The sequence below is a fragment of the Erpetoichthys calabaricus genome, chromosome 2, assembly GCF_900747795.2.
Source record: "Erpetoichthys calabaricus chromosome 2, fErpCal1.3, whole genome shotgun sequence".
Classification (NCBI taxonomy): Eukaryota; Metazoa; Chordata; class Cladistia; order Polypteriformes; family Polypteridae; genus Erpetoichthys; species Erpetoichthys calabaricus.
In genome coordinates this window covers 152,781,372-152,807,248 of record NC_041395.2, presented here as the reverse complement: position 1 = coordinate 152,807,248, position 25,877 = coordinate 152,781,372, and the positions used below count along the sequence as shown (strand labels likewise).

The following is a 25,877-nucleotide window of genomic DNA, read 5'->3' as shown; positions in this document are numbered from 1 at the left end:
ACAGACTCTAATCAAATGTGTGTTTTTATTCTATAATAGTAATAATAAGCGCAGCTCACTACTCAAAATGGTTAATGCAGGAAAGACCAGGAATCGAACCTGCAACCTCTTGATTATGAGACAGCAGTTCTTACCTCTGCACCAGCCAAGTGGGCTTGTTGCATCGTCCCCTAACCCAATTTCTTTTTCTTCGGTTATATTCTTGAACAAAAGTGCACTTGTTTTGTTATACCTGTACCTTTTGTGAAAGTTTTTATTTGATATTTGGACTTAAGTCTCATAACATGCAAAATGTTTCTGTTTTAGTTTTGTGTTCAACATTTCTTGCCTTGCATTTCCTGTCATCCTACAGTTTCCCAAATCAGTGTAGACACAGAACACGCATGAAATGCATGTGTTCCAAATAACGATATATTATTCACACTATACAATTCCAAGCACCTCCTTGCCAGATAAAGAAACTTCAGCATCTGAGTTGACTTCAGCTGCCTCCGTGGGGGGATGAGTGAGCAGTCTGCCTGCTGCCAGTGCTGACTGACACATTTCCAAAACAGACACTGCTGAGGTTTTAAGGGAATTTAAGGTGGTCAGAGATGGACTTTTTTCATAGGCTTCAGGGATTCTAGTGTGAAAAAACATTAAACAGTTCACAAATTCACCTGTTGTTTTGTTTCTGTAGTTATTTAAGTGTTACATCAGCCAAAAATTTTCCAAATGAATTGAATATTGCAAATGCATTAATTTTAAGCATGAATAATGAGTCTTGCTAATTTTGTATTGTAAATTTATTTTAAACCACACACTTAACCAAAACCAATTATTAATTTATTATATACATAACATTCCTTACAGTGTGGCATTTTATGTATACTTGTCGATCTGCACCTGCATTCAGTTTTTCTAATTTGGGGTTCAATATATTGAGTACCCACATTGTTTACATTTCTGAATGTGTAATGTATACAGGTAGATGAGTATGTGTTTGCATATATGCTTTTGATTGCAGATGCTACTTAAGTGAAATTTTTTTGAAATGTAGACATCTAGGAACAATCAGGTTTTACTGAAAGCAATGTACAACATTTTAAATGTTAAATCAACAGATAAAAGTAAATCATGTAATTTACACTTGTTGTTCTACATAACATTCTATTGACACTTTTTACCTTCTAAATTTTGGCATTTTTGAATAGAACTGTGCATTATTTTATTGTTATGAAAAATTACAATTAACTTCCTCAAACATTATTTTAAACTTTAAAGGTGGACATTTGGAGGTGAAGAAGGAAGATGCCAGAGCACAACTGATGAAAGAAGATCCAGAACTAGCTAAATGCTTTATTAAGACTTTGTTTGGTGTGCTGTATGAAGTATACAGTTCTTCAGCTGGTCCTGCTGTCAGACATAAGTGCCTTAGAGCAATTCTTAGGATTATTTATTTTGCAGATGCAGAGCTTCTGAAAGATGTGCTAAAAAATCATGCGGTTTCTAGGTGGGTAAGGCTTTATACTAATAAAATGCATTTTTCAATGTTCTTTTGTTCTTTGAAATTGATTTTTTCTTTATGACATGTTGTAGCAGTGTTTATCTGATAATTTTTTAATCATCTAGTATTGGTATACATTTTCCATGTTGCTTTAATGTTTTGGTGTGGTTTTTTTTTTGTTTTTTTTCAGGTGCAAAATTACACTTACTAGCTCATTATTATTTTTTTTTTCCAGGTGCAAAATTACACTTACTACCTCAATATTTTAATGTGATATCTTAATTAGCTTTCATAAAGTTTGATTTTTACATTTAGCTTCTTATTTCAATACAATATAATAATAATAAGCTTCCATAATGAAGGTCAAGTATGCTTGGATCTGCCCCACTATTGTCTTGACGCTTTCCCAGCATTGAACAAAACTTTCATCTTTCACCGTGCAAATAGTGAGCCCACATGGTGGCTCCATAACCTTTTTTTTTTTTTTTTAAGAATGATTCTAACTGGGCTGTGTTGTCCACCTGATCATGGTGTGCTTTTTGGCAAACCCAAGGCCCAATCTTTGATCCAGAAGTGAGTCCTAGTATCCCTGCTCCGGACAAAATTTCCTTTCACTTAATGGGAACTGTTATTAGGGTCATTTATAGATCTTTCTTTGTCTAATCACTCTGCTTAGTCCAGTATTGCATGGGTAACACTATCAGGTGTGGGTATCTCCAGATTCTATAGCTCATTTTTTAAAATAAATTATGGCAGCTGCTTTAAGTAAAAACGATGCTGTGACGCAGAGTATACTAATACAGAAAGCGTAAGTTTGCACCACTACTTATCTATGACAGAATAGTTAATGCTGTATTCCTCAGAACTAAATCAGTGCTTAAAAAGTTGTGTGTAGTTTTTTTTGTGGGCATTTAAATATTTATGCATTTGAAAGATCATTGTTTATTGGAAACTCAAAGTACTGAGAGCACAATAATCTTAATAATGGTGGCACCTTCACTGAATTGCCAGTATACTGAGAATGACTGAAAATTCAATGTTGCTTTCACTGTTGTCTTTGATATTTATTTTTTAGATCTTAATAAACTGTTGGTTACTGTCCAGTGAGGGCTAGTATTATAAGTAAACCTGAGTTTAACATACTTACAGTCCACACTTGGAATGCAACAGAGATTTCATATCATCCAATAAAGCTGAGATTTAAAGTACTAAATCAAAATAAGATATTTAGAATTTCAGTATTACAATTTGAAATTTAGGGAGCATATTTGAAGTAAAAGAAACAAAATATGAAAATTTGTCATTCTTAAGACAATACATTTTTTACAAAACTTTTAACTAATTTTAAATAGGTTTGTAACTTACCACAGTAAACCTTAGTTTTGTCTATTTCTGTTTCAGCCACATTGCTTCTATGCTTTCAAGTCAGGATCTCAAAATAGTAGTGGGGGCGCTACAAATGGCAGAAATTTTAATGCAGAAGTTGCCAGATATATTCAGTGTTTATTTTCGAAGAGAAGGTAATCAATCTTTTCTGCTTCTTAGAATAAGATATTTACTGTGATTGCTGTGATGTATTTTTCCATAAATTGCATAAAGTAACCTGCAGTAATGTTTTCACATCGGTTGACCTTCTGTTCCAGCCGAGATTGTCGCTTGACATTTTCAATACATAGTGTTTTATTTATTCTTACATTTTATGAAGGTAGGTTGTGTCACTTTACTGAAGTGATGAGTCTAATGAAAATAAAGCAAGCTTGGTGCACCTTTTACTAAAATGTTTCAAGAGTATTAAATTTAGTATCAAGAGTTTAAAATGAACACTTAAAAGATACCTTCACAACCTTCTCTTTGGAACTTTGTGTCTTGTGCTCTCAGCCATTATTTTATTCGAAGCAAATGTAAATTACAAATGTAGAAAACTCAGTTTATATTTTGAAGAAGAAATATATACAGCATGTACAGTGGGGTTAATTATTTAATCCCCTGCTGAATTTGTAAGTTTGCTCACTTAACAAAGAATTGAACAGTCTCTAATTTTATGGTACTTTAATTTTAATGGAAAGCGACAGAAAATCAACCAAAAATTTAGAAAAAATACATTACATAAGTTATAAATTGATTTGCATTTCATTGAGTGAAATAAGTATTTGAACCCCTACAACCCAGCCAGAATTATGGCTCCCACAGACTGGTAAACAATCAATCAATCAATCAATCAATCACATCACAGACCCAAAACATACTGCAAGTAAACTGCAAGTGAACAAAGGAGTGAAGTGGGTAAAGAAGAAGCACATTAAGGTCATGGAGTGGCCTAGCTAGTCTCCAGACCTCAATCCTATAGAAAATCTGTGGAGGGAGCTGAAGCATCGAGTTGCCAAGCAGCAGCCAAGAAACCTAAAGGATTCAGAGAGTTTCTGTAAAGAGGAGTGGGCCAAAATCACTCCTGAGATGTGTGCAAACTTGGTGACCAACTACAAGAAACGTCTTACCACTGTGCTTGTACTAAATCATGTTTTGCTTGGGTATAAAATGTTTATTTCTCTCAGTGAAATGAAAACCAATTTATTACTTTTATGTAATGTGTTTTTTATAGATTTTTGGTTGATATTCAGTCTCTGTTCATTAAAATGAAAGTACCATAAAAATTAGAGACTGTTCATTTCTCTGCATTCACACAAACACTTCCACCATTTGTGGATATACAACGTAGATCAAAAAGGAGCTTCTGGTGTGTGATTTGAAAGGTGTTTACCAATAAAGGTGAGTGGCAAAATTGCAAAGGGTTTTCCATATAAAAATGCTTTCATCCTTCAGTTAGTGTCTCAAGTCTAAAAACTAGTTTAGAGGGCAGTTGTGCAACCAGTATAAGAATGGATCTCTGAGTAAGCTGTTGCTCTGGTTGTTGTACCACATTAACACTGCTCGCTGCTCTTGTGAAAAGAATGGAGATGAACACCATCAACTCAGAGAGGGAGAGGCAAGTTCATTGTACCACGTGAACATCACTGACTGAATAAAACTGAAAAATAAAAAGCGCTAGCTTTTACAAGTAGCCAAAATTTATACCGGGTGTTCGACTCAAATCAAATGTGTTATTATAGTAATAATAATAGCAGTTCACTGCTCAAAACGAGGAGTGCCCAGATTTGAACCCGCAACCTCTTGATTATAAGACAGCAGTTCTTACCTCTGCACCATCCAAGAAGATATATTTGACATTTGAACTTGGGTTTTTAACTTATTGTCAGTAGCATGCAAATTGAATGATTTTTTTTATCTTAGGTTAAATTCTTGAATTAAAGCACACATTTATTTGGACTAAAGTCTTCACACATTGTACACTTCACGTCATTATTAGTATAACATGGAAAAGTTTCTGTTTTAGGTATGTGTTCAGCATTTCTTGCCTAGCATTTCCTGTCATCCTACATTTACCCAGATCGTTGTAGACATGGAACACAAATGAAATGCATGTATTCCAAAAATCGGAGCGAGTTGCAGACTAGGTCAGCGAGTTGCTGAGCATATTACATCACACAACTGGTTCACTGTTGTACATCTCTAACTCTACGAGATTATGCAAATGTAGACTGGTATGACTAAAAGTCACTGGAAAAGTCATCTAATTTGAAATGGCCTTAACTGAATGAATACTAATGCTTTTTATTTAATTATGCAGAAGTTTCAGTGAAGTTCTGTTCTTCATGAAATTACATATGATGCATGGGTGAATTAGTAACATTGTTTCACTTCCGTAATAAGGGTTAAAAGGGGGATATTTGTAAGATTTTCTAATGTCCATGGAATTTAGTAGTAACATTAGCGTGCATACTGTAGTAGCCTTACATTCTAGTCTCTCTGCATGTAACATCTCTTTAAAAAAAAAAAAAAAAAAGTGAATTATACTAGCTCATTTTTCAGAATGCAAAATTGCAGATGGAAAATATTTCAGCCTATTAAATAGACCAGTTATTGATTTGTGGTACTGTGTAGAGTAACAACCTGCACCCACATGGGTGTACCAGAACCTGAGAACCACTTCCCTTCTGTTGGTAGATAAATCACAATACCCACCTAAGTATTTTTTAGTTATGCCTAGTAAGACAAAAGTATTGAAAATCTGTATATTCAGACCCTATTAATATGCTAAATCTCAATTGCTATTTAGTTTTTTGTTTATGTATTTAGGCAATTTTTGTTTTGGTTTTCTACAAATGATCGGAGGTAAAGGTCTTATTTGGGGTTTCTTTCAACTCCTAGGTAAACGTTTAAGATGAGAAGTTTAGTAAATATTGATTGCCTTTAGTTAGTTGTAGCATTTGAGAGAAAATTGTGTAGATGTATGTATGTATGTATATGTGTGTGTGTGTGTATATATATATATATATATATATATATATATATATATATATATATATATATATATATATATATATATATATATTAAATATATAAAATATAATTTATTTATTTTTAATTCAACAAAATCTGTCAAAGTACAGGTTTGTGATAACAGGAACTACAGTGGTAATTACTAGTTGTTTTTTTTTTTTTTTTTTTTTTTTTTTTGAAAGGCATGACATATATTCACTGCTGGGGTCCTTAACACTAGAATTACCAGAGCCTACGAAAAAACTTGTAGATCCATCCCACCTTAAATCACTTCTTTAATCCGTTCGCAGCTCTCCGCCAGCGTCTTTTGTCCTCTAAATGTGCAGATCAAGACAAGCTGCCAGCAGCCGGCTATTCCATCCCCCCACCGACTTAGAACGTGCACAAACTATCTGGGAGTGAAGTGGAGTTTTAGAGTGGAAATAGTAAATCGTTATTTGGAACACACGCATTCATGTGTGTTCCGTTTCTACAGTAATCTGTGTAAACACATTTTTAAAACAAATGTTTTTCATATTGTAGTAGTAACTGGCAAAATGTAGGCATAAACTATATAATGTATGAAGCCTGAAGTCCAAATATCAAAGAAACACTTTCACAAAAGGTACAAATATAACAGAACAAATGCGGTTTTATTCAAAAATAAAACTGCAGAAAAAAAAAAGCCACCTTAGCACACGATATTGACACGCATTTACGACTGCCTCCATGGCGCAATAGTATCAGCTGCTGACTGGGAATCAAAAGGTCACGAGTTTGATCCCGCACGACTCCGTTTTGAGAAGTGAACTGCTCTTATTCTTGTTTTAGAATAAAAACATACATTTGGTTTCAGTCTGTAACAGCCGGTGTAATGTATGATACTTCTAAAGGTTAGCTTTGTTTTTTTTAATTTTTTTTTTTTATTATTATTCAGTTTTATTATTATCTCAGCCACGTTCACAAGCCCAAACACCGACACCTACCCTCCTCCGCATTTGACACTGCAGTTTTCACATAGACGCGCTATAACAGAGGTAAAATTAGATTGTGACGACCCTTCTACATCGGAACAAGAATGCACATCGCATTTTTGCCATCACTGTATTTTGTATATGTATATGGGAAGCTCTGAATTTTACTTGTGACTTTACGCTGTAAGAAGTAAGTAAATAAATAGGTAAATAACATTCGAAAGCAATGCTTCTATGTAGAACGCAAGCGACTCTACACGCTAGTGTTTAGATCTGGACGGTGTATGTGCCCTCAAAAAAAGCCTTAACTGCATTCTCATACCATTGCATGCGTACTAAAGTGTCAGCAGGCACTTTTCGTGGAATTACACATATTTTTTGAGCATGCCCTCTGCACTGTACTTGTAACTTTACGCTGTAGGAAAAAAGTAAATAAATAAAGGTAAATTGCGTCATAAAATGATTCCTTCAAAACGTCACATATATTTGTCTTTCTTTTTTTAAAATGTGCGTTGATCACCACCAGCATGTTGTAGCACACAGCAACTGGCCACCTGCATGTTCTTGCGCACACTGAATGAGACAAATATATGTGACGTTTTGAAGAAATCATTTTATGACGCGAATAGTACTAATCGGAAAACATTGTCACAGTAATGCAATATTATTTGAAAACGAACAGCATCAGATCAGGTTTGAATTTATGGTGGCGCTATTACTTAGAGTCAGAACAGGAGCTTATTCAGTGCGCGCAAGAACATGCAGGTGGCCAGTTGCTGTTCCTGCTGACACTTTAGCATGCAAGCAATGATACGAGAATGCAGTTAGACTTCTTTTTGGGGTACATACACCGTCCAGATCTAAACACTAGCGTGTAGAGTCGCTTGCGTTCTACATTGGAGCATTGCTTTCAAATGTTATTTACCTATTTACCTTTATTTATTTACTTACTTCTTACAGCGTAAAGTCACAAGTAAAATGCAGAGCTTCCCGTGTCCATTTACAAAGTACAACGATAGCAAAAGTGCAATGTGCATTCTTGCTCCAATGTAGAAGGGTCGTCACGATCTGAGTTTACCTCTGTTATAGCACGTCTATGTGAAAACAGCAGTGTCAAATGCACGTGGGTGGGGGGGGTGTTTGCTCTTGTGAACGCGGCTGAAAAAACAAAGCTATCCTTTAGAAGTATCATACATTACACCAGCTGTTACAAACTGAAATCAAATGTATGTTTTTATTCTAAAATAGTAAGAATAAGAGCAGTTCACTTCTCAAAACAGAGTCGTGCAGGATCGAACTCGTGACCTATTGATTCCCAGTCAGCAGCTGATACTATTGCGTCGCGGAGGCAGTCATTGTAAACGCGTGTCAATGTTGCCTGCTAAGGCGGCTTTTTTCTGCAGTTATATTTTTGAATAAAAGCGCACTTGTTCTGTTATATTTGTACCTTTTGTGAAAGTGTTTCTTTGATATTTGGGCTTCAGGCTTCATACATTAGTTTATGTCTACATTTTGTCATTTACCACTACAATATTAAAAACGTTTCTGTTTTAAAAATGTGTTTACACAGATTACTATAGAAACGGAACACACATGACATGCATGTGTTCCAAATAACAATCTGTTATTTCCACTCCAAAACTCCACTTCACTCCCAGGTAATCAATCAAGGCATGAGCTGGGAAAAGTTCGTACACGTTCTAAGTCGGTGGTGGGATGGAATAGCCGGCTGCTGGGAGCTTGTCTTTATCAGCACATTTAGAAGACAAAAGATGCTGGCAGAGAGCTGCGAACGGATTTAAGAAGCGATTTAAGGTTAAGGTGGGACGGATCTACGAGTTTTTTTCGTAGGCTCTGGTAATTCTAGTGTTAAAGGGGATCTTGAAGTCAGCAGTGAAATCAGTGTGAACAAATTCCTGAAGCTCCTTACATCATGCAGATCTGTCTGATTTAAAAAAAAAAAAAAAAAAAAAAAACAAAAAAAAAAAACTTCAGTAAAGGAATTGGTCCTGATTGGGACTGCAGTGTTCAAGATAAAAAATTAAAACTGCCTATGTTTTGGCAACCAGTCTCACATCGCAAATTGGATACTTACAACAAATCCACTTTTAGCTTCGGTTGTTTGGAAGTTCTTAGGCATGTTACAGGTGTAACCATTAATAAATAATGTTTGTCCTAAAATGAAATATGGAGCTAGAAAAGATATCAAAATCACCTGCCATGTATTGCCATGTGCCTCACCTCAGGCTCTGTTCTTACAGATGTACGAGTGTTTATGTCAACATATAATAAGGTAATAGGATGCCAGAATAGCTTAAACTTTGTCATTAAGGTAAAATTTTATATTGTAAAACTAAAAGTATCTATCTATCTATCTAAAAGTTTTGTTTTCAGTTTTAATGCTCTCTGTATTTTAAACCAGAAAATGTATGTTCCTGTGATGCTACTGTGATGGACCATTAACAGCTTTAATTATTGTTTTAACTGTTTAATGTAATAATCATTCAAGGCTTTTCTTATCTTGTCCCAGGGTTGCCAGAGTAGGTGTTGGCCCTGCATAATCCTGCACTTAATTAAGCAGGTTATGGCAGGTTATGAGAAGAATGAATGTAGTTAAAAGAGCTTGTGATGAAATATGTCCTCCTTCCTAGTTCACTGGAAACTTTTTTTTTTTTCCTCCCCTTTAAGGTGTGATGCATCAAGTGAAGAATTTGGCTGAATCAGAAACTTTCCTTAGTTGCCCCACAAAAGCTTGCACTAGTGGAACTGGAAGTCTTTGTACAACCACCATTACTACAGCAACCACCGCTGCTGTTACTAATGCTACGTCTGACCTCGGCTCTCCAAGCTTCCAACACAGCATGGATGACTCTTTGGATCTTAGTCCCCAGGGGTCAGTGTGTACTTTCATTTTAAAAATGCTTTGTTCCCCACCCCCATTTCCTCAAAACCAAGTCTTTAACTACAGTGTGCAGTTTTTAGTATATGTAAAGAAATATATGAAACTCTATAAAGAAGTGAAAGCCTTTAATAGTTGGAAACTGGCAAGCTTTTGTTTTGATGAACAAAATATTACCAAAAATAACAGATATTTTGAATTTTATTGGAAATATTTTGTCATGAAGAGCTATACATTTGAGAAGTTTGTTAGTTGAAGGATTTTATCAAATGAAGCTTACAAATGCAAATGGATAATCTTAAAACTTTTCCCCTCTCTTAATGGCAGATTTCTTGGGTAGTATGCCCAAATTGCTACTCAAAATATGGATGGTGAAAATTTAACCAGCAAATATGTCCAATACAGCTACTATTCCTTACAGCTTAAATTTCATGGATGGATCTTTTTAAACATTAGTTATGAAAAGCTGCCTGTATGCATGTACTTGAAGTTTCCTTCATTGTCATCTGCAATTAAAGTGTAAAGAAATGCCTTTGCATATTCAACTATAGCTTTCATAATTTTGCAAAGCAAAAGTATGTATTTGAACTTAAAAGTTAACATGTGGACCTGGATATTTGGTATCGATAACAAAGCCTGGAATACAGTATATCAGCTTGACTTCTGACTTTTGTAGTTTAGATGGTGTTTTTTCACTCTTCTGAATAGTTTGGTGTGTGTACTGCATTCCCGATGTTGACAAGGAGTAACTTGAGATTAAAAAAATAAAAAAGTATGGATTATTTCCATGCAGTAAATATAAAAAGGCTGCTTCACTATCTCCCTACCCTTTTCAATACTTATGAGTTTATTCATTAGCTGGCCAACTGTAGTCTTATTCTCAGTGAGGTTCATTAGCCTTTGTTAGGACTTTTCAGCAGTTTTCATTTTAAGACGATTGGACTGCTGTTTAATAGGTATGTTTTTGGTGAAGCCCATTCTTGAGACTCCTGAAAAGTTACAGGTTTCATATGCTTGTGGAACTGGGCCTGGTTCCCTCCAGCATGCCATTTGAATTTTTAGTTTTGCCTATTCTTTGAATTTATCATAAACATGATGAATTAGAGACTAAATGATGTTATCTTCACACATATTATTACACTGTCTTTTGTACAGTGTAGTTTAAAGTTAGCTTATTAATTTTTTGCTTTCAGTAGGCTGTGATGTCTGAGCTGCTTTCTTGAGTTCCTACCAATTCCTTGAATTTCCATCTGTTTTCAAAAGTTTCAAAATTAGAAACATGCAAACAAGTTTGCCTCTGACCCATGCAGCCTAGGATAATGAGAAGCATTAACCTACTTATTTGAAACATTTGCCAAAATAATAAAAACATGCTGATAGACTTAGTCTGTTTTCAGGTTTTTTTTGGGGGTCATGTTATTTACAACTAGTGACTCTTCATCACTAGTGATAGTAATTAGATCTATCCACATGAAAACATAAGAAATTTGACAAAATGAGAGGAGATCATTCAGTTCATCAAGTTTGTTTGTTTAGCTAATAGCTGAGCTGTCCCACTTTCTGATCTGGATACTTCAAAAAGATTGTCAAGGTTTCTGCTTCAACTACGTATATCTGTAGTTAGTTCCAGATTCCCACAACTCTTTGCATAAAGATGTGCTTCCTAGCTTCAGTTTTAAATGCACTTTGCCTTAATTTCCACTGGTGTTCATGACTAAGTCATTCACTCTTAAGCCAATAGAATTATGCTAGAGATACTTTGTCAGTGCTTTGAGGATTTTGAAGGCCTTGATTACATCCCATATGGTTTTATCTGCTTGAGACTAAACATGATTTATTCTCTTTGAGTTTGTCAGAGTGTGATATGTCCTTAAGTCCTGACATGAACCTGGTTGCACTCCTTTACAGAGATAAAAATATTGCTGTCTTTCTTTCAGTGTGGTGACCAGAACTGCACACAGTACTCCAGATACGGTCTCACTAGTACATTATATAGTCAAAGCACAGTGTTCTTCAATTTAATTCAACACCTTCTTTGATATAACTTAACATTTTATTTGACACTAGCCGACCCGCAGCATAGTATACGCTGCATAATTATTCATTGATGGGTGAACACTTCGTGACAGACACAGTTGTCCAAATGCGGTGGGTTTGAGGATACGACTCTGATTGAATGAAAAGATGGAACTCTGGAGAGAGCAACATACAATTGTCCGTGACTGAAAACTGGTTTTGGCAGCTACAGGAATATCTTTTTGAAAGTTTGGCCCTGTGCCTTATTAATTGTCATTGCAAAGGCTAATCTAACAGGAAATTGTCTGCGTGTAAAAGTAAAAGGCAAGTTTGAATCTGATGGGGTCAGGAAAATCCGGGGAATAAGGACAATTTGTGAGGTAGCAGCTGCGATAGTTTTACACTCCAGTACATTGCGGTGAATGCTGGTAACAGTCAGTCTAGTGCCATTACAGAGACTTCTTGCTGGCATGAGGTTTCTGAGAAGCATGACGACTGAACCAATTTTAATTTTGAGTTTATGCGGAAGCATGCCAGTAGGAGTAAGACTGCTAAGAAATTCTTCGGGGAATGAAGGACGTTCTCGGAAGTGAATGGTGATAGTAGCTGGAAGTATTTGGGACATCGCCACAATTTCTGCCTCGCCACCATAAACTGTGGAAGTATTCATGTAGTCAGCGTATTGTTGAGCAGACTGTATGACTATGCTTCCGTGACTAAGAACAGCGGACAGCACGTCGCCGAAGTTATCGCAATGTTGGCAAACAAAGGTTACAGCCATGTTGCGAAGTTCGAGAGCAACAGTTTCGTCAATGACATTTTTCCAGAAACATCTGACTGATAGAAACAAACAGTTACCTGATGGAGGAATTTGCATAACCTTGAAAGAAGAGTTGTTCCCATGAAATACATGTGAAGCGGTGGCCATGTTAGGAAAAGTGACTCAGGATGTGTTTGGTGAGGAGTTGGGGGTGGGCACATGAGCAGGCAGTGTGCATGCCTCGAGAGCGACGGTGGACGCGGGAGGAGGGTAACAGTTGGCGGGCGGGGCTCTGTCGTGCGTATCCCATGACGCGGGAGAAGGGTTACAGTTGGCGGGCAGGGCTCTGTCGTGCGTGCTTGCGTACCCCATGGTATATATATAGATTTTTTAAATTACTTTTGCACATTGCTTAGCTGATGAAAACGTTGCGTCAACCTAAACCTCTAAATCCTTTCCAGAGGTTGCATCCTGTAGGACAGTGTCTCCCATTCTGTTTTTATAACTGACATTCCTTTTCCCCTCTTGTATCACTTTACACTTTTCTACATTAAATTGCGTTTTCCAAGTGACTATGCAGTTCTATGCATTAAACTGTATTTTCAAAATGTTTGCCCAATTCTTTAGCTTGTTAACATCTTTTGGAATTTTCCTTTCTGCCTCCTCAGTGTCAGCCATTACTTCAATTTAAGTGTCATTTGCGAATTTCACAAGTTTATTAACCATACTAGTATTAATGTTAATAATGTAAATCAAAAAGTAGCAGTCTTCTCTCCACACGGAACATTTTCCTTTTAATTGTACTGTATGTCTCCTGTCGATAAATCAACTTGAGATCCAGTTTTGTAGGTTACTTCTGATGCCTAGGTTTGTCAGGCTAATCCTCTAGTAAACCTACATTTCCACAGTACATTTCTAATATTGGCTGTTTAGTATGTTATTTTCACAGTACATTTCTAGTTTATTTATCATAGTTTCCATAGAAGTGAGACTTAATGGTCTATAATTACTAGGATCAATTTTATCATCAAGTCACATTTGCAACTTTCCAGCTCTCCAGTACTTCTCCTTTCTCAAGTTACTGCTTAGTAATGCCTACTATTGCTTTGTAAATGATGTCTTTCATTTCTTTACCAGTTAAATCTTAAATTATGTTTGAAATCAGTCATTTTCAGTTTATATTTGCCAACTTGCTACTAAAGACAGAGTAATGTCATATGTTTTGCAGCATCTAATCTGATGTGTTTCCATTTTTAAATAGATGAGTGGTGGTTGCTGTATTTTTAGACAGAGAGAGCTGTATGTCACAAGCTCGAGGTTTCGAAAGCATAGCGGTTCAAGATTAAATGTTGAGCCCATTCCTGTTTTTTTTCTCTGTCTTTCTCTCTCTCTCGTGGGTCTGTTTTTCTTTAAAGCTGCATGCTGGCCTCACTGCAGGAAGTCTGCAATTATGCTCTGCTGACAGGGCAGAAGACCTCATTGAGCTATGTGAGACATTTACATGAGAGAGAGTGAGAGAGATAGCGGGTGAGCAAGGAAGAGGGACAGATAACAAGTGAGTGTCGTGGCAGTTAAAAAGCTGCTTTCTTTTATAATTCGTCATAGTAAGACTAGATTAGCATATATGGCCGCATCACATATTACATGGTCGCACAAATTGTACCATTCCTACCATACTTTACAAAGAGTGACATGTCTCGCATTCTATCTTTCTCACCGTTCTTTTCTTTAATGGCTTCAGTCTTAACATCCTATAAAATAAGAACTATAACTGATCAAGAGAGAAGGAAGTTTCTTTGCAACATCTTTAACTTAAAAGTATATTTGGTGTTTGAACTCCCTTTAGTGTGCTCTCAGAATTTAGTATCCCACCACTTGCTTTAATATTCCTGCTCAGTCTTCACTTAGATATGTTTTAAAGTTGGGGCGAAAATAAGAAAAATATATTACAAAAGCAGTGTTTCCAATATGATGGTTTATGCACCTCAAGTAGGTTTGGTGAAATTAACAAAAATGCAATGTTTTTACAATGAAAAGTAGAACTCATCTTACATGTTTAAATATAATACACATTCTTTAGGGCAAATACAATATGTACACATGATACTGTATAATTCTGCACATTTTAATATCCATTTATAGTGCTCTATTTTGTGAGTCTTAGTAATAATAAAAAAAAAATTAAAAAAAAAAGCTGAAGACAACATGCATAAATATTTGCACAGCCTGACACTCTGTATTTAGTAACAACTCATTTGGGAGAAATCAGTTTTAAAATGCTTCTTGTAACCATGTAATAGTTTAGCTGTTCTTAGTTTACGGATCATTCAGCTCTCCCTTGCAGAAGCCTTCTACTGTGCAAAAATGTTTTATAGTTCTTCTTGTATACACCGAGTATGAGATCATCTAATAGCATTTGCAAAATATTCATGTCTGGGGACTGTTGCGTTCATCACAAAGCCTTTCTTGTTCCTTTAAGTATTTCATGAAATATATAAACTTATTTTTTTTTTATCAGATTTAACACAATCTCATCCTAGGAGCCAACATTCTTTCAAAGTATTTCTTGTGCCATTTTTAATGGCTCTCCCATTGTGTTTTCTTTATATTTAGATTCAACACAAACTCTGGTATATTGGATTCAACTAATCCTGGAAGCTACCCTACTTTCTATCTTCACAATATTTCCTGTGACACTGGTTTCTGCTCTAGTCCAGACTCCATTCTTAATGGCTGTTATGTTGCATTTTCTTTAAATTCTGTGCCTATTTTACTTGTCTTTTTTTGGCAGTATCATTTTTGTGTTGCATATTTTAGATCAGTGGTTGCCAGACTCAGTCCTGGGGACTCACTGTGGCTGCAGGTTTTTGTTCCAACCAGTTTCAAGATTTGTGATAATTGATCTCATTTTTTAATTACCTGGTCTATCTTTGTCTCATTGTACATTCAGAAACACACATCAGTATGATTTTTACGCTTTTATGCTTTTGCTATCACTTTAAATGCTTAACTCTCTTTTGTTGTTTTTCTATTGCTTTGCCCTTTTTCTGTGTAATTTGCTCCCTTCATTGTGTCCTAATAATGACAATTAAAAACTACCAGAGCAGACAACCAGGCAAGCAGTGAATTATGAAAGCCTGCAACTACTTTAGCATCAGGTCCTCTAGTTAGTAAATAATGGATTAAATAACCAGAACTCCTGGAAATTAAAGATGAAAATATTGTTGAAAAGTGATAAATTAAACTGCATTATTCCCATGTAACTACTTAGTTAATTTATATAAAAATTTTACCAACCTTAGTTTTGTAATTTCTACATTGACCCCAAAGCATAGAAACTTACGGAAATAACCGCTCACTTAATTCAGCCAGGTGTCCAATTAAGAAGAGAAGTTGGTTGGAACAAAAACCTGTAGCTAGAGTGAGTGAGTTTGACACCCACTATTTTAAATATTTATTTTGTGATGAGACTATATGAAAGATTCTTAAAGATGCATTTTCATTTATAATTTGTTCCAGAATCTGTGCTACTGCATATTTATAAAATTACAATTAGTCATATTTTAATTAAAAAATTAAATTTCTATTATAAAACAACCATCAATGAAATTAATATAAAACATTCATGAACCGATACTAACTCCTATCCCTTCCTATTTGCATCATTCAAGATCTGATATCTATTGTAATGAACACTGAACTTTTTAAAAAAATCCTGTGCTCGCTACATTGCCAACATTTATAACTAAACTCTTTTCAAGGTCAGTTTATCATTTTAAAATTAACATCCACCTCAAGAAGTTGATATCTGCTTAAAAATAAATTGATATTTTAAAGATCAGAACTTGTTTACTCCTTTTTCTGTTTTGTCTGCAATGACCATCTTGTGTGATGTCTAGGTTTCCCCCATTGTAATTTTTTTTCTTAATACTCATGTTTGATTGGTTCACTAGAGCCTCAGTTGCCACGCTATGCATGTTTTTGGTGTGAAATGCATATTGTTTAAAACCAGAAAACATGATCATATCCGTTAAAGTGCATGCAGGGTCTTGAAGGGTTAGTTATATTCTTTTCTGCTTCGGTTTAGGATATTCAGTGAGCGCTTTCATTGCTTAGAAGTGTCCTTTTCTACAGCTGACTATATACAAAGTAAAGGACAGAGATAAGCATTATGAGCCTAGTTCTACTCAAATTTTTAGTAAAGCCCACTTCATGTGACTTGATCAGAAAGATGCTTAATTTCATTTGCACATAAATCTGAGGCTTTTTGTGTTCAGGATTCCCTTGCTTTAAGCTTTTTTGTTTTTTTTTTATTACCTTTTTAAGGTGAATTTTTGTTATGTAAACATAGTTACCATTAATTTAAATGGAACAAAATAAATAATTACTTAACCCCCAAATATTACTTTTCTAAAAAAATAACTTCAAAATATATAATAATTGACAATTATTTTAACAAGAATGTTAGCCATTAAAAAAGCACCAACAAGACCCCCTGTTACCCTGTGTTCGGATTCAGTGGGTTGGAAAATATATATATATATATATATATATATATATATATATATATATATATATATATATATATATATATATACACACAGTGGGTACGGAAAGTATTCAGACCCCCTTCAATTTTTCACTCTTTGTCATATTGCAGCCCATATTGACAGACAAAAAAAAGAATTTTTGAAATTGTTGCAGATTTATTAAAAAAGAAAAACTGAAATATCACATGGTCCTAAGTATTCAGACTCTTTGCTCAGTATTTAGTAGAAGCACCCTTTTGAGCTAATACAGCCAATAGTCTTCTTGGGAAAGATGCAACAAGTTTTTCACACCTGGATTTGGGGATCCTCTGCCATTCCTCCTTGCAGATCCTCTCCAGTTCTGTCAGGTTGGATGGTAAACGTTGGTGGACAGCCATTTTTAGGTCTCTCCAGAGATGCTCAATTGGGTTTAAGTCTGGGCTCTGGCTGGGCCATTCAAGAACAGTCACAGAGTTGTTGTGAAGCCACTCCTTCGTTATTTTAGCTGTGTGCTTAGGGTCATTGTCTTGTTGGAAGGTAAACCTTCGGCCCAGTCTGAGGTCCTTAGCACTCTGGAGAAGGTTTTTGTCCAGGATATCCCTGTACTTGGCCGCATTCATCTTTCCCTCTATTGCAACCAGTCGTCCTGTCCCTGCAGCTGAAAAACACCCCCACAGCATGATGCTACCACCGCCATGCTTCACTGTGGGGACTGTATTGGACAAGTGATGAGCAGTGCCTGGTTGTCTCCACACATACCGCTTAGAATTAAGGCCAAAAAGTTCTATCTTGGTCTCATCAGACTAGAGAATCTTATTTCTCACCATCTCAGAGTCCTTCAGGTGTCTTTTAGCAAACTCCATGCGGGCTGTCATGTGTCTTGCACTGAGGAGAGGCTTCCGACAGGCCACTCTGCCATAAAGCCCTGACTGGTGGAGGGCTGCAGTGATGGGAGAAAGTTGTAGAAAGTCAACCATCTCCTGACTGCATCTCTGGAGCTCAGCCAAAGTGATCTTTGGGTTCTTCTTTACCTTTCTTACCAAGGCTCTTCTCCCCAGGAAGCTCAGCTTGGCCGGATGGCCAGCTCTAGGAAGGGTTCTGGTCGTCCCAAACGTCTTCCATTTAAGGATTATGGAGGCCACTGTGCTCTTGGGAACCTTAAGTGCAGCAGAAATTTTTTTGTAACCTTGGCCAGATCTGTGCCTTGCCACAATTCTGTCTCTGAGCTCTTCAGGCAGTTCCTTTGACCTCATAATTCTCATTTGCTCTGACATGCATTGTGAGCTGTAAGGTCTTATATAGACAGGTGTGTGGCTTTCCTAATCAAGTCCAATCAGTATAATCAAACACAGCTGGACTCAAATGAAGGTGATCTCAAGGATGATCAGAAGAAATGGAAAGCAGCTGAGTTAAATATATGAGTGTCACAGCAAAAGGTCTGAATACTTAGGACCATGTGATATTTCAGTTTTTCTTTTTTAATTAATCTGCAACAATTTCAAAAATTCTTTTTTTTGTCTGTCAATATGGGGTGCTGTGCGTACATTAATGAGGGAAAAAATTAATTTAAATGATTTTAGCAAATGGCTGCAATATGACAAAGACTGAAAAATTGAAGGGGGTCTGAATACTTTCCGTACCCACTGTGTGTGTGTGTATGTAGTACCCTTTGTGAAAATATTTCCTTTAGATTTTATATCCATTTCACAGCCACTTGCAGTACTTTCCAAACTTGGACGTTTTCTGCTATTTTTGAATTTCACCTATCTCTGTGGAGCAGGTTTAACTCATTTTTTAAGAAATGCCTCAACTAAGTTGGCAATTTTCATATTTTATCTATATGTCTTAACTTCTCAACATCTAATCTTTAGATCTTTACTTGACTAGGTCATTTCTAAACTGTACATTTTTTTTATTCTATGTTTTTTCTGTTTGACCCAGCTTTACCTTGGCTTCAGTTGATTAATGTTTGTTTTAGTATGTTCCAGAAGAACATTCTGGCATAGAGCAGATGTTAAGGTTCTTCCAGTGATGACAGCATGGCCAGGTTCCAGTGTAGCACAGAGATCTAAATTAGAGCACCATCTCTACTTTATTGTCCAGTGGATTCAAGATTATTTTCAGTGAGGTGTAGTTTTAACCCTCTCTTTTTGTTGCATGTATATATTGGCCAGAAAGTTCCACTTTTGACTCCTGTTTTAAAAAATAAATAGCATTCTGGCAAAACAGAGAAGCACTCTTGTTTTTTATTTACTTAGCAGTTTTTTCTGCATTGTTAAAGTATCATCTAATGATTAGAAAATGTCTTTCTTTTACCACCAGCATTCCATATTGCAACTTCTTGCACAAAATAATTTACTCCAGGATCATTTCATCAGTATGTTTTTGTTTTCTTTCAGTGGCTAGTAGGGATGTTAAAAGAACTAGTACTTTTTGTACAAGTCGATACCAAAGTTCCAAAAACATAATGGTCCTAGCTTTGTTTCAGTATCAGTAGTATGGATTGACAGTGGGTTCTGCACTCATATATGACTGCACATAGACCAAATACTCCAGAAGGCATAGTAGTACATGAAAAAAAATGTGAATTAGAACTGCATATAAATATCAGCACCACATCACCAAATTTCGGAAAGAGTAACAAAAGTCTTGTCTAGAAGTACTGGCAGAATTTCAGCGCATGACAGTGGGAATGGTGCTGATTATTTTTAAAAAAGCCAAAACACAAACACAGGCTTTCATTATTACTATTTTTCTTTTCATGAATAGCTTCAGGCATACTTTGTGAGCTCACTGTTGTGACTTATTAGGTGTGAGTTTTAATTGTTCAAGAAGAGACAGAATGATGGTGTGATGAATTGGTTTTTAATACCGTGTCCTACACAGACCCTAGAAAGAAAGGTCAGACACGTACATGGGTGTCCTTTTTAAGCATCAGCCCATTTTCTAACCGGTTTATACAGTTCATGGTCGCGAGGAAACATCTCATGTACCATGCACTGTGCATATAGGACTGTGCACCCTGGCAGTGTGAACAGCTGTAGCAAGTAAAAGTCAAGGCAAGTTTCGGGCAAAGTGGCTATTTGTCTTGCCTACACTGGTGATGAAATTAGCTGCCTAGTTGTTAATACCAAATTAAAATGTATTTAGTGCTTCAAAGTGCAGTTAACACTAGAATTACCAGAGCCTACGAAAAAACTCGTAAATCCGTCCCACCTTAAATCGCGTCTTAAATCCGTTTGCACATCTCCGCCAGAGTCTTTTGTCATCTAAATGTGCTGATAAACCAAAGCTACTAGCAGCCAGCTATTCCATCCCCCCACCGACTTAGAATGAACTTCTCTCCTAGCTCAAGCCTTGCCTTGATTTGATTACCTGGGATTGAAGTGGAGTTTTACAGTGGAAATAATTCTAGCGTTATTTGGAATACACGCATTTCATGTGTGTTCTATTTCTATAGTAGGCTGTGCAAACACATTTTTAAAACAGAAACGTTTTTCATATTCTAATAGTAAATGACAAAATGTAGGCATAAACTATATAACGTATGAAGCCTGAAGTCCATATATCAAAGAAACACTTTCACAAAAGGTACAAATAAGAGAACACATGCGCTTTCATTCAAAAAAAAAAAAAAAGCCACGTTAGCATGCCACATTGACACACTTATTACAACCGCCGCGGTGGCGTAGTGGTATCAGCTCCTGACTGGGGATCAGAGGGTAGCGAGTTCGATCCCGCACGGCTCCACTTCGAGAAATTAACTGCATTTATTCTTACAATTTTAGAATAACAACATAAATTTGATTTCAGTCTGTAACAGCCGGTGTAACTTATGATACTGGTAAAGGTTAGCTTTTTTTTTTTTTTTTTTTTTTTTAAATTCACTTTTCATTCTCGCAGTCGCATTCAGAATCAATCCATACAACCCCATTTGACACAGCTGGTTTCACATAAATAAAAGTGCACTTTTATTCAAGACTATAACCGAAGAATAAAGAAAGCAAGTTACAGTTGGTGGTTGATACGACAGCTTGCGTGGTGCAATGTTAAGAACTGCTGATTTCCGATCCGTGCTATATAAAATCATCACATTCAAATATTAACAGTTCCCACACACCCAAGGTCCGCCATTCCTACATTTACGACATGTGTACTTGTTGCAGTGTACACACCTCTCTGTGCTATGGTTCCTATTACAGTGAATGAGCACCTGACACTGTACTTTCTTCCCTGGGGGAAGCTGAGGTCTTAGAACGGAAGTTTGTTGACGCTGTATCATCTTTTCTTTTTCCATCGCCTTTTCCTATAAGAAGCGACGACGAAGTTCCTCTGCAAGGTGAGCCATGAACACTCTTCTTTTCTCAGTGGACCCCGTGCATGCCTTATACAGTACGTGTGCGTTCATCGCTGCTAGGTCAAGGATGTTGTAGAACACAGCAACCGGCCACCTGCGTGTTCCTGTTCGCACTGAACAAGCACGCGCCTTCTGGTCCATGATGTCAACGCCACGCTGGGGAAAAAAGGCATGCACGGGGTCCGCTGAGAAAAGAAGAGTGTTCATGGCTCACCTTGCAGAGGAACTTCGTCGTCGCTTCTTATAGGAAAAGGCGATGGAAAAAGAAAAGATGATACAGCGTCAACAAACTTCCGTTCTAAGACCTCAGCTTCCCCCAGGGAAGAAAGTACAGTGTCAGGTGCTCATTCACTGTAATAGGAACCATAGCACAGAGAGGTGTGTACACTGCAACAAGTACACATGTCGTAAATGTAGGAATGGCGGACCTTGGGTGTGTGGGAACTGTTAATATTTGAATGTGATGATTTTATATAGCACGGATCGGAAATCAGCAGTTCTTAACATTGCACCACGCAAGCTGTCGTATCAACCACCAACTGTAACTTGCTTTCTTTATTCTTCGGTTATAGTCTTGAATAAAAGTGCACTTTTATTTATGTGAAACCAGCTGTGTCAGATGGGGTTGTATGGATTGATTCTGAATGCGACTGCGAGAATGAAAAGTGAATTTAAAAAAAAAAAAAAAAAAAAAAAAAAAAAGCTAACCTTTACCAGTATCATAAGTTACACCGGCTGTTACAGACTGAAATCAAATTTATGTTGTTATTCTAAAATTGTAAGAATAAATGCAGTTAATTTCTCGAAGTGGAGCCGTGCGGGATCGAACTCGCCACCCTCTGATCCCCAGTCAGGAGCTGATACCATTACGCCACCGCGGCGGTTGTAGTAAGTGTGTCAATGTGGCATGCTAACGCAGCTTTTTTTTTTTAAATTTTTTGAATGAAAGCACACGTGTTCTCTTATTTGTACCTTTTGTGAAAGTGTTTCTTTGATATATGGACTTCAGGCTTCATACGTTATATAGTTTATGCCTACATTTTGTCATTTACTATTAGAATATAAAAAATGTTTCTGTTTTAAAAATGTGTTTGCACAGCCTACTATAGAAATGGAACATACATGAAATGCGTGTATTCCAAATAACGCTAGAATTATTTCCACTGTAAAACTCCACTTCAATCCCAGGTAATCAAATCAAGGCAAGGCTTGAGCTAGGAGAGAAGTTCATTCTAAGTCGGTGGGGGGATGGAATAGCTGGCTGCTAGTAGCTTTGGTTTATCAGCACATTTAGATGACAAAGGACTCTGGCGGAGAGGTGCAAACGGATTTAAGACGCGATTTAAGGTGGGACGGATTTACGAGTTTTTTCGTAGGCTCTGGTAATTCTAGTGTTAAGCCAGTTAGCAGGATAGGCAAAACAACATACCCTCACTGCTATGCAAATGCTAAATTTGTGTCATTCATTTGGTTTTAATCCCCAAAATTTGACAAATGTAGTGAAAGTACATGTTGTGGAGTTTCGGACCAGGACACAGACAAGCAGACACAGAATGTCCCAAAACACAACACGTTTATTTACAGGCTACACCACAGTGCACAAAATAGCAATAATGCTGCTCTCTCTTTCACACTCCTGCCGCTTCTAACTCCTCTCTGGCAAGCTTCGTCCACTTCCACCTGACTCCAGCTCTTGAATGGAGTGAGGTGGCCCCTTTTATGGCACACCCGGATGTGCTCCAGGTGGTTGGAAGTTATGCCGTTGCACCTGGAAGCACTCAGAGTATCTGGTTCCCAGTCCGGCAGCACTTCCTGGTGTGGCAGAAGTGCTGCAGTCCATGGCTCTGGAACCATCCAGGCGCCTCCCGGCTGTGGCCATTGACCCCCACAGGGATGAGCTTCCCAGCTCTGTATTGGTGGCCCTGATGGAATCCAGGGGGGCTGCCCCCTTGCATCCAGGGGAATATAATGCCCCTCTCCCGGTCCTTCCCTGCTCCAGGCGTCCTGGTGGGGCAAGGTCCCTGGTCGTCTGCCACAAATATAAATGTATATTTGAAAGGTATGTTGGTGAATGTAATGCAGTCTACCAATAAAACCAGTTAATATTCTACTTCTGGGCTAGTACACAGACTAAGCAATAAAAAAGTCTGATCAGATTTTACAGATTTGTCATACTTTGAAACAGCATAACGGAGTATTTTACAGGAGTTCTAAGTTAACGGGTTAATGTAAAGCTGACAAGCTTGATTTCACACTGGAAATTAAAGTTGGGACAAATTGTTAAAATAATAAAAGGAGAGGTGGATTTGGAAAAGTTGCAGTATTTTTTTTAATATTTGATATTTTAATAAACTGACTCATCTGTTATTGTTGAGTTTTTTTTCGACAGCTAATGATACAAATATAAATCTTAAAGTGTAAAGAGTACAAACCTAAAAGAATGAGTCTCTGATGAACCAGATTTTAAAAGTATGTTCTTACAAAACGTTTGAAAAGTTTGTTTAAACTTAAATATCCTAAATTATCTTGGAATTTACAACTACAGCAGTACAGCTGTAGTAACTTGCAAAGTGTTGTTTATTAGTTACTGAGAGAAAATGACAATTAATTTGGGATGGGCATATGGTAAGATAAATTAGGTAGTCCATGTTGATTATCATCCTTTGTATACCCTTCGCCAAAATCCCCTCGATTATAACATTTCCCCCATTTGTCATTAAAATGGGTGTATCCCCTTGTCCCTCACACATTAAAATTAAATCCCTGCATTGTATTTTGTGTATTTATAAATGCCAATACTAGTTTACATAAATGATAGTTGGGTAACGTCTTGAAGGGGTATACTGTAGTTTTAAAGGTACTGCACTACTGTGCACCCGTAACATATGATCAGTATATAAACTAGTTGATCTTTCTGAAAATTATTTACCCATCTTTCCTTTCCCTTATGAACTACAAATCCTCTGCCAGCAACCTCAAGTCCTCAATTAACTTTTTTTTTTAAATAGACAGTTGTTTTCTTATGTTATATCATGTCATGATATCTTACAATTTACCAATACAGTATCACTTTAATTTTCCAATATGCTGCAGAGTTTCTTGTGCAGTTGACAATGCAAATGCTATTTGGGTTTGCTTTATTTAACAATATATTCTTGTATCCACCAGAAAGCAGAATGTAATGATTTTTTTATGCAGTGTTAATGTGGTGTTTGAATTCATCACTGGGAGGTATTAGCAGGCAATCATTAATATGTTTGTTTTGTATATGTCAGAATTATTTATTAAACTGTAATACTGTAACACTGCCAATGATTAGGTGGGGATTTGTGTGATCTGCTGGTTTGGACACTACCTGCATATTAAAAAGGGGTTGTGTACACATGTATACTGTGGAGCCCCCATGTCTGTCTTGAAAACGAGTAGTAGTGAACCCTATATATCGATTGTTTTTCATTTACATTCATACCTATGATAGTTTAATTGATAAATTATACACAGTAAATTATCAACATTAAAAAATACAATATATTGTACATTATTATTCTTTCTCTCTCATATGAACAGGATTCTAGCATTTTAATGTAACCCTCAAGGGATGATGTAGCTAGCAGTGATTAAAAAAAAAAAATCTGGCACACACACACAGTTTAACAAATTTTTACATTACACTTTACCATTATTTCTTAAAAATATCTTAAGTCTATTGTGGTACTCACCGGCTTCTCCATTCTTCATTGTTTTTCTGATGGGAAGCACTTAGTGACTTCTCTTTGGCTTTGAAGAAGTGCCAGCATCTGTAAATGTACTTTGGGGCCATTATTAAGGAAAATGAAAACTTGTGCTCACAACACTGCAGTAACTTGGCAATGAATGTGGATGCGTCAATGAGTAGAAAATGTTGTCGAACACAGAGGCACACCCCTGCAACGCTCCCTGCCAAGACTGGGTTTTCACTGTGCACCGTACATGTTGTGTGGTGATTGTTAATTTCTGGAATTATCGGATGTGGGGGTTCTTTTGTATATGTGCACAGTATCTGTGTAAATGAATATATATTATGATAAGCACATGAGTTAAGAATGGATAACTGATGTGTTGGTGGATAGACTTAACATACATTAGGGAAATGGAATGTGTTGCATAGTGAGTACATAGTAAACTCCTTTCAAAATACACTTTTTCTGTGCAAAAACAACATGAATACTACGTATGGACATCTGCATTAAGTGTATAATGGTGAATGAATCAGCCACATGTTTACAAGAAAGTTTCATGGTGTTCCTTTCAAAACAAAATGACTGGCAGCAAACTGGGCAGCAGTGTAGGACAGTCTGGCATTCTCCATTTTGCTATGCTGGAACCATAATCCTGGCTTAGCAAGCCTCTGCCAGACACTCTTAATAATCAACCTCTTTTTCACTGAGTTTCCCTTTGGATTGTGTCTTCATTGGCTTATCTGATAAGATGATCGATACC

At 36.6% G+C, this 25,877-nt stretch overlaps 1 protein-coding gene across 14 annotated transcripts in view; it reads left to right on the top strand.

The window, feature by feature from the left end:
* trip12 (thyroid hormone receptor interactor 12) overlaps nt 1–25,877 on the top strand; it is a 328,355-nt gene that overhangs the window by 244,403 nt on the left and 58,075 nt on the right. For all 14 annotated transcript variants that reach the window (XM_051923009.1, XM_028794650.2, XM_028794649.2 and 11 more), the window contains 3 exons: nt 1,264–1,492; nt 2,888–3,006; nt 9,526–9,730. In XM_051923009.1, coding sequence (XP_051778969.1) covers nt 1,264–1,492; nt 2,888–3,006; nt 9,526–9,730 — 553 coding nt within the window. The remainder of the gene's footprint in view (nt 1–1,263; nt 1,493–2,887; nt 3,007–9,525; nt 9,731–25,877) is intronic.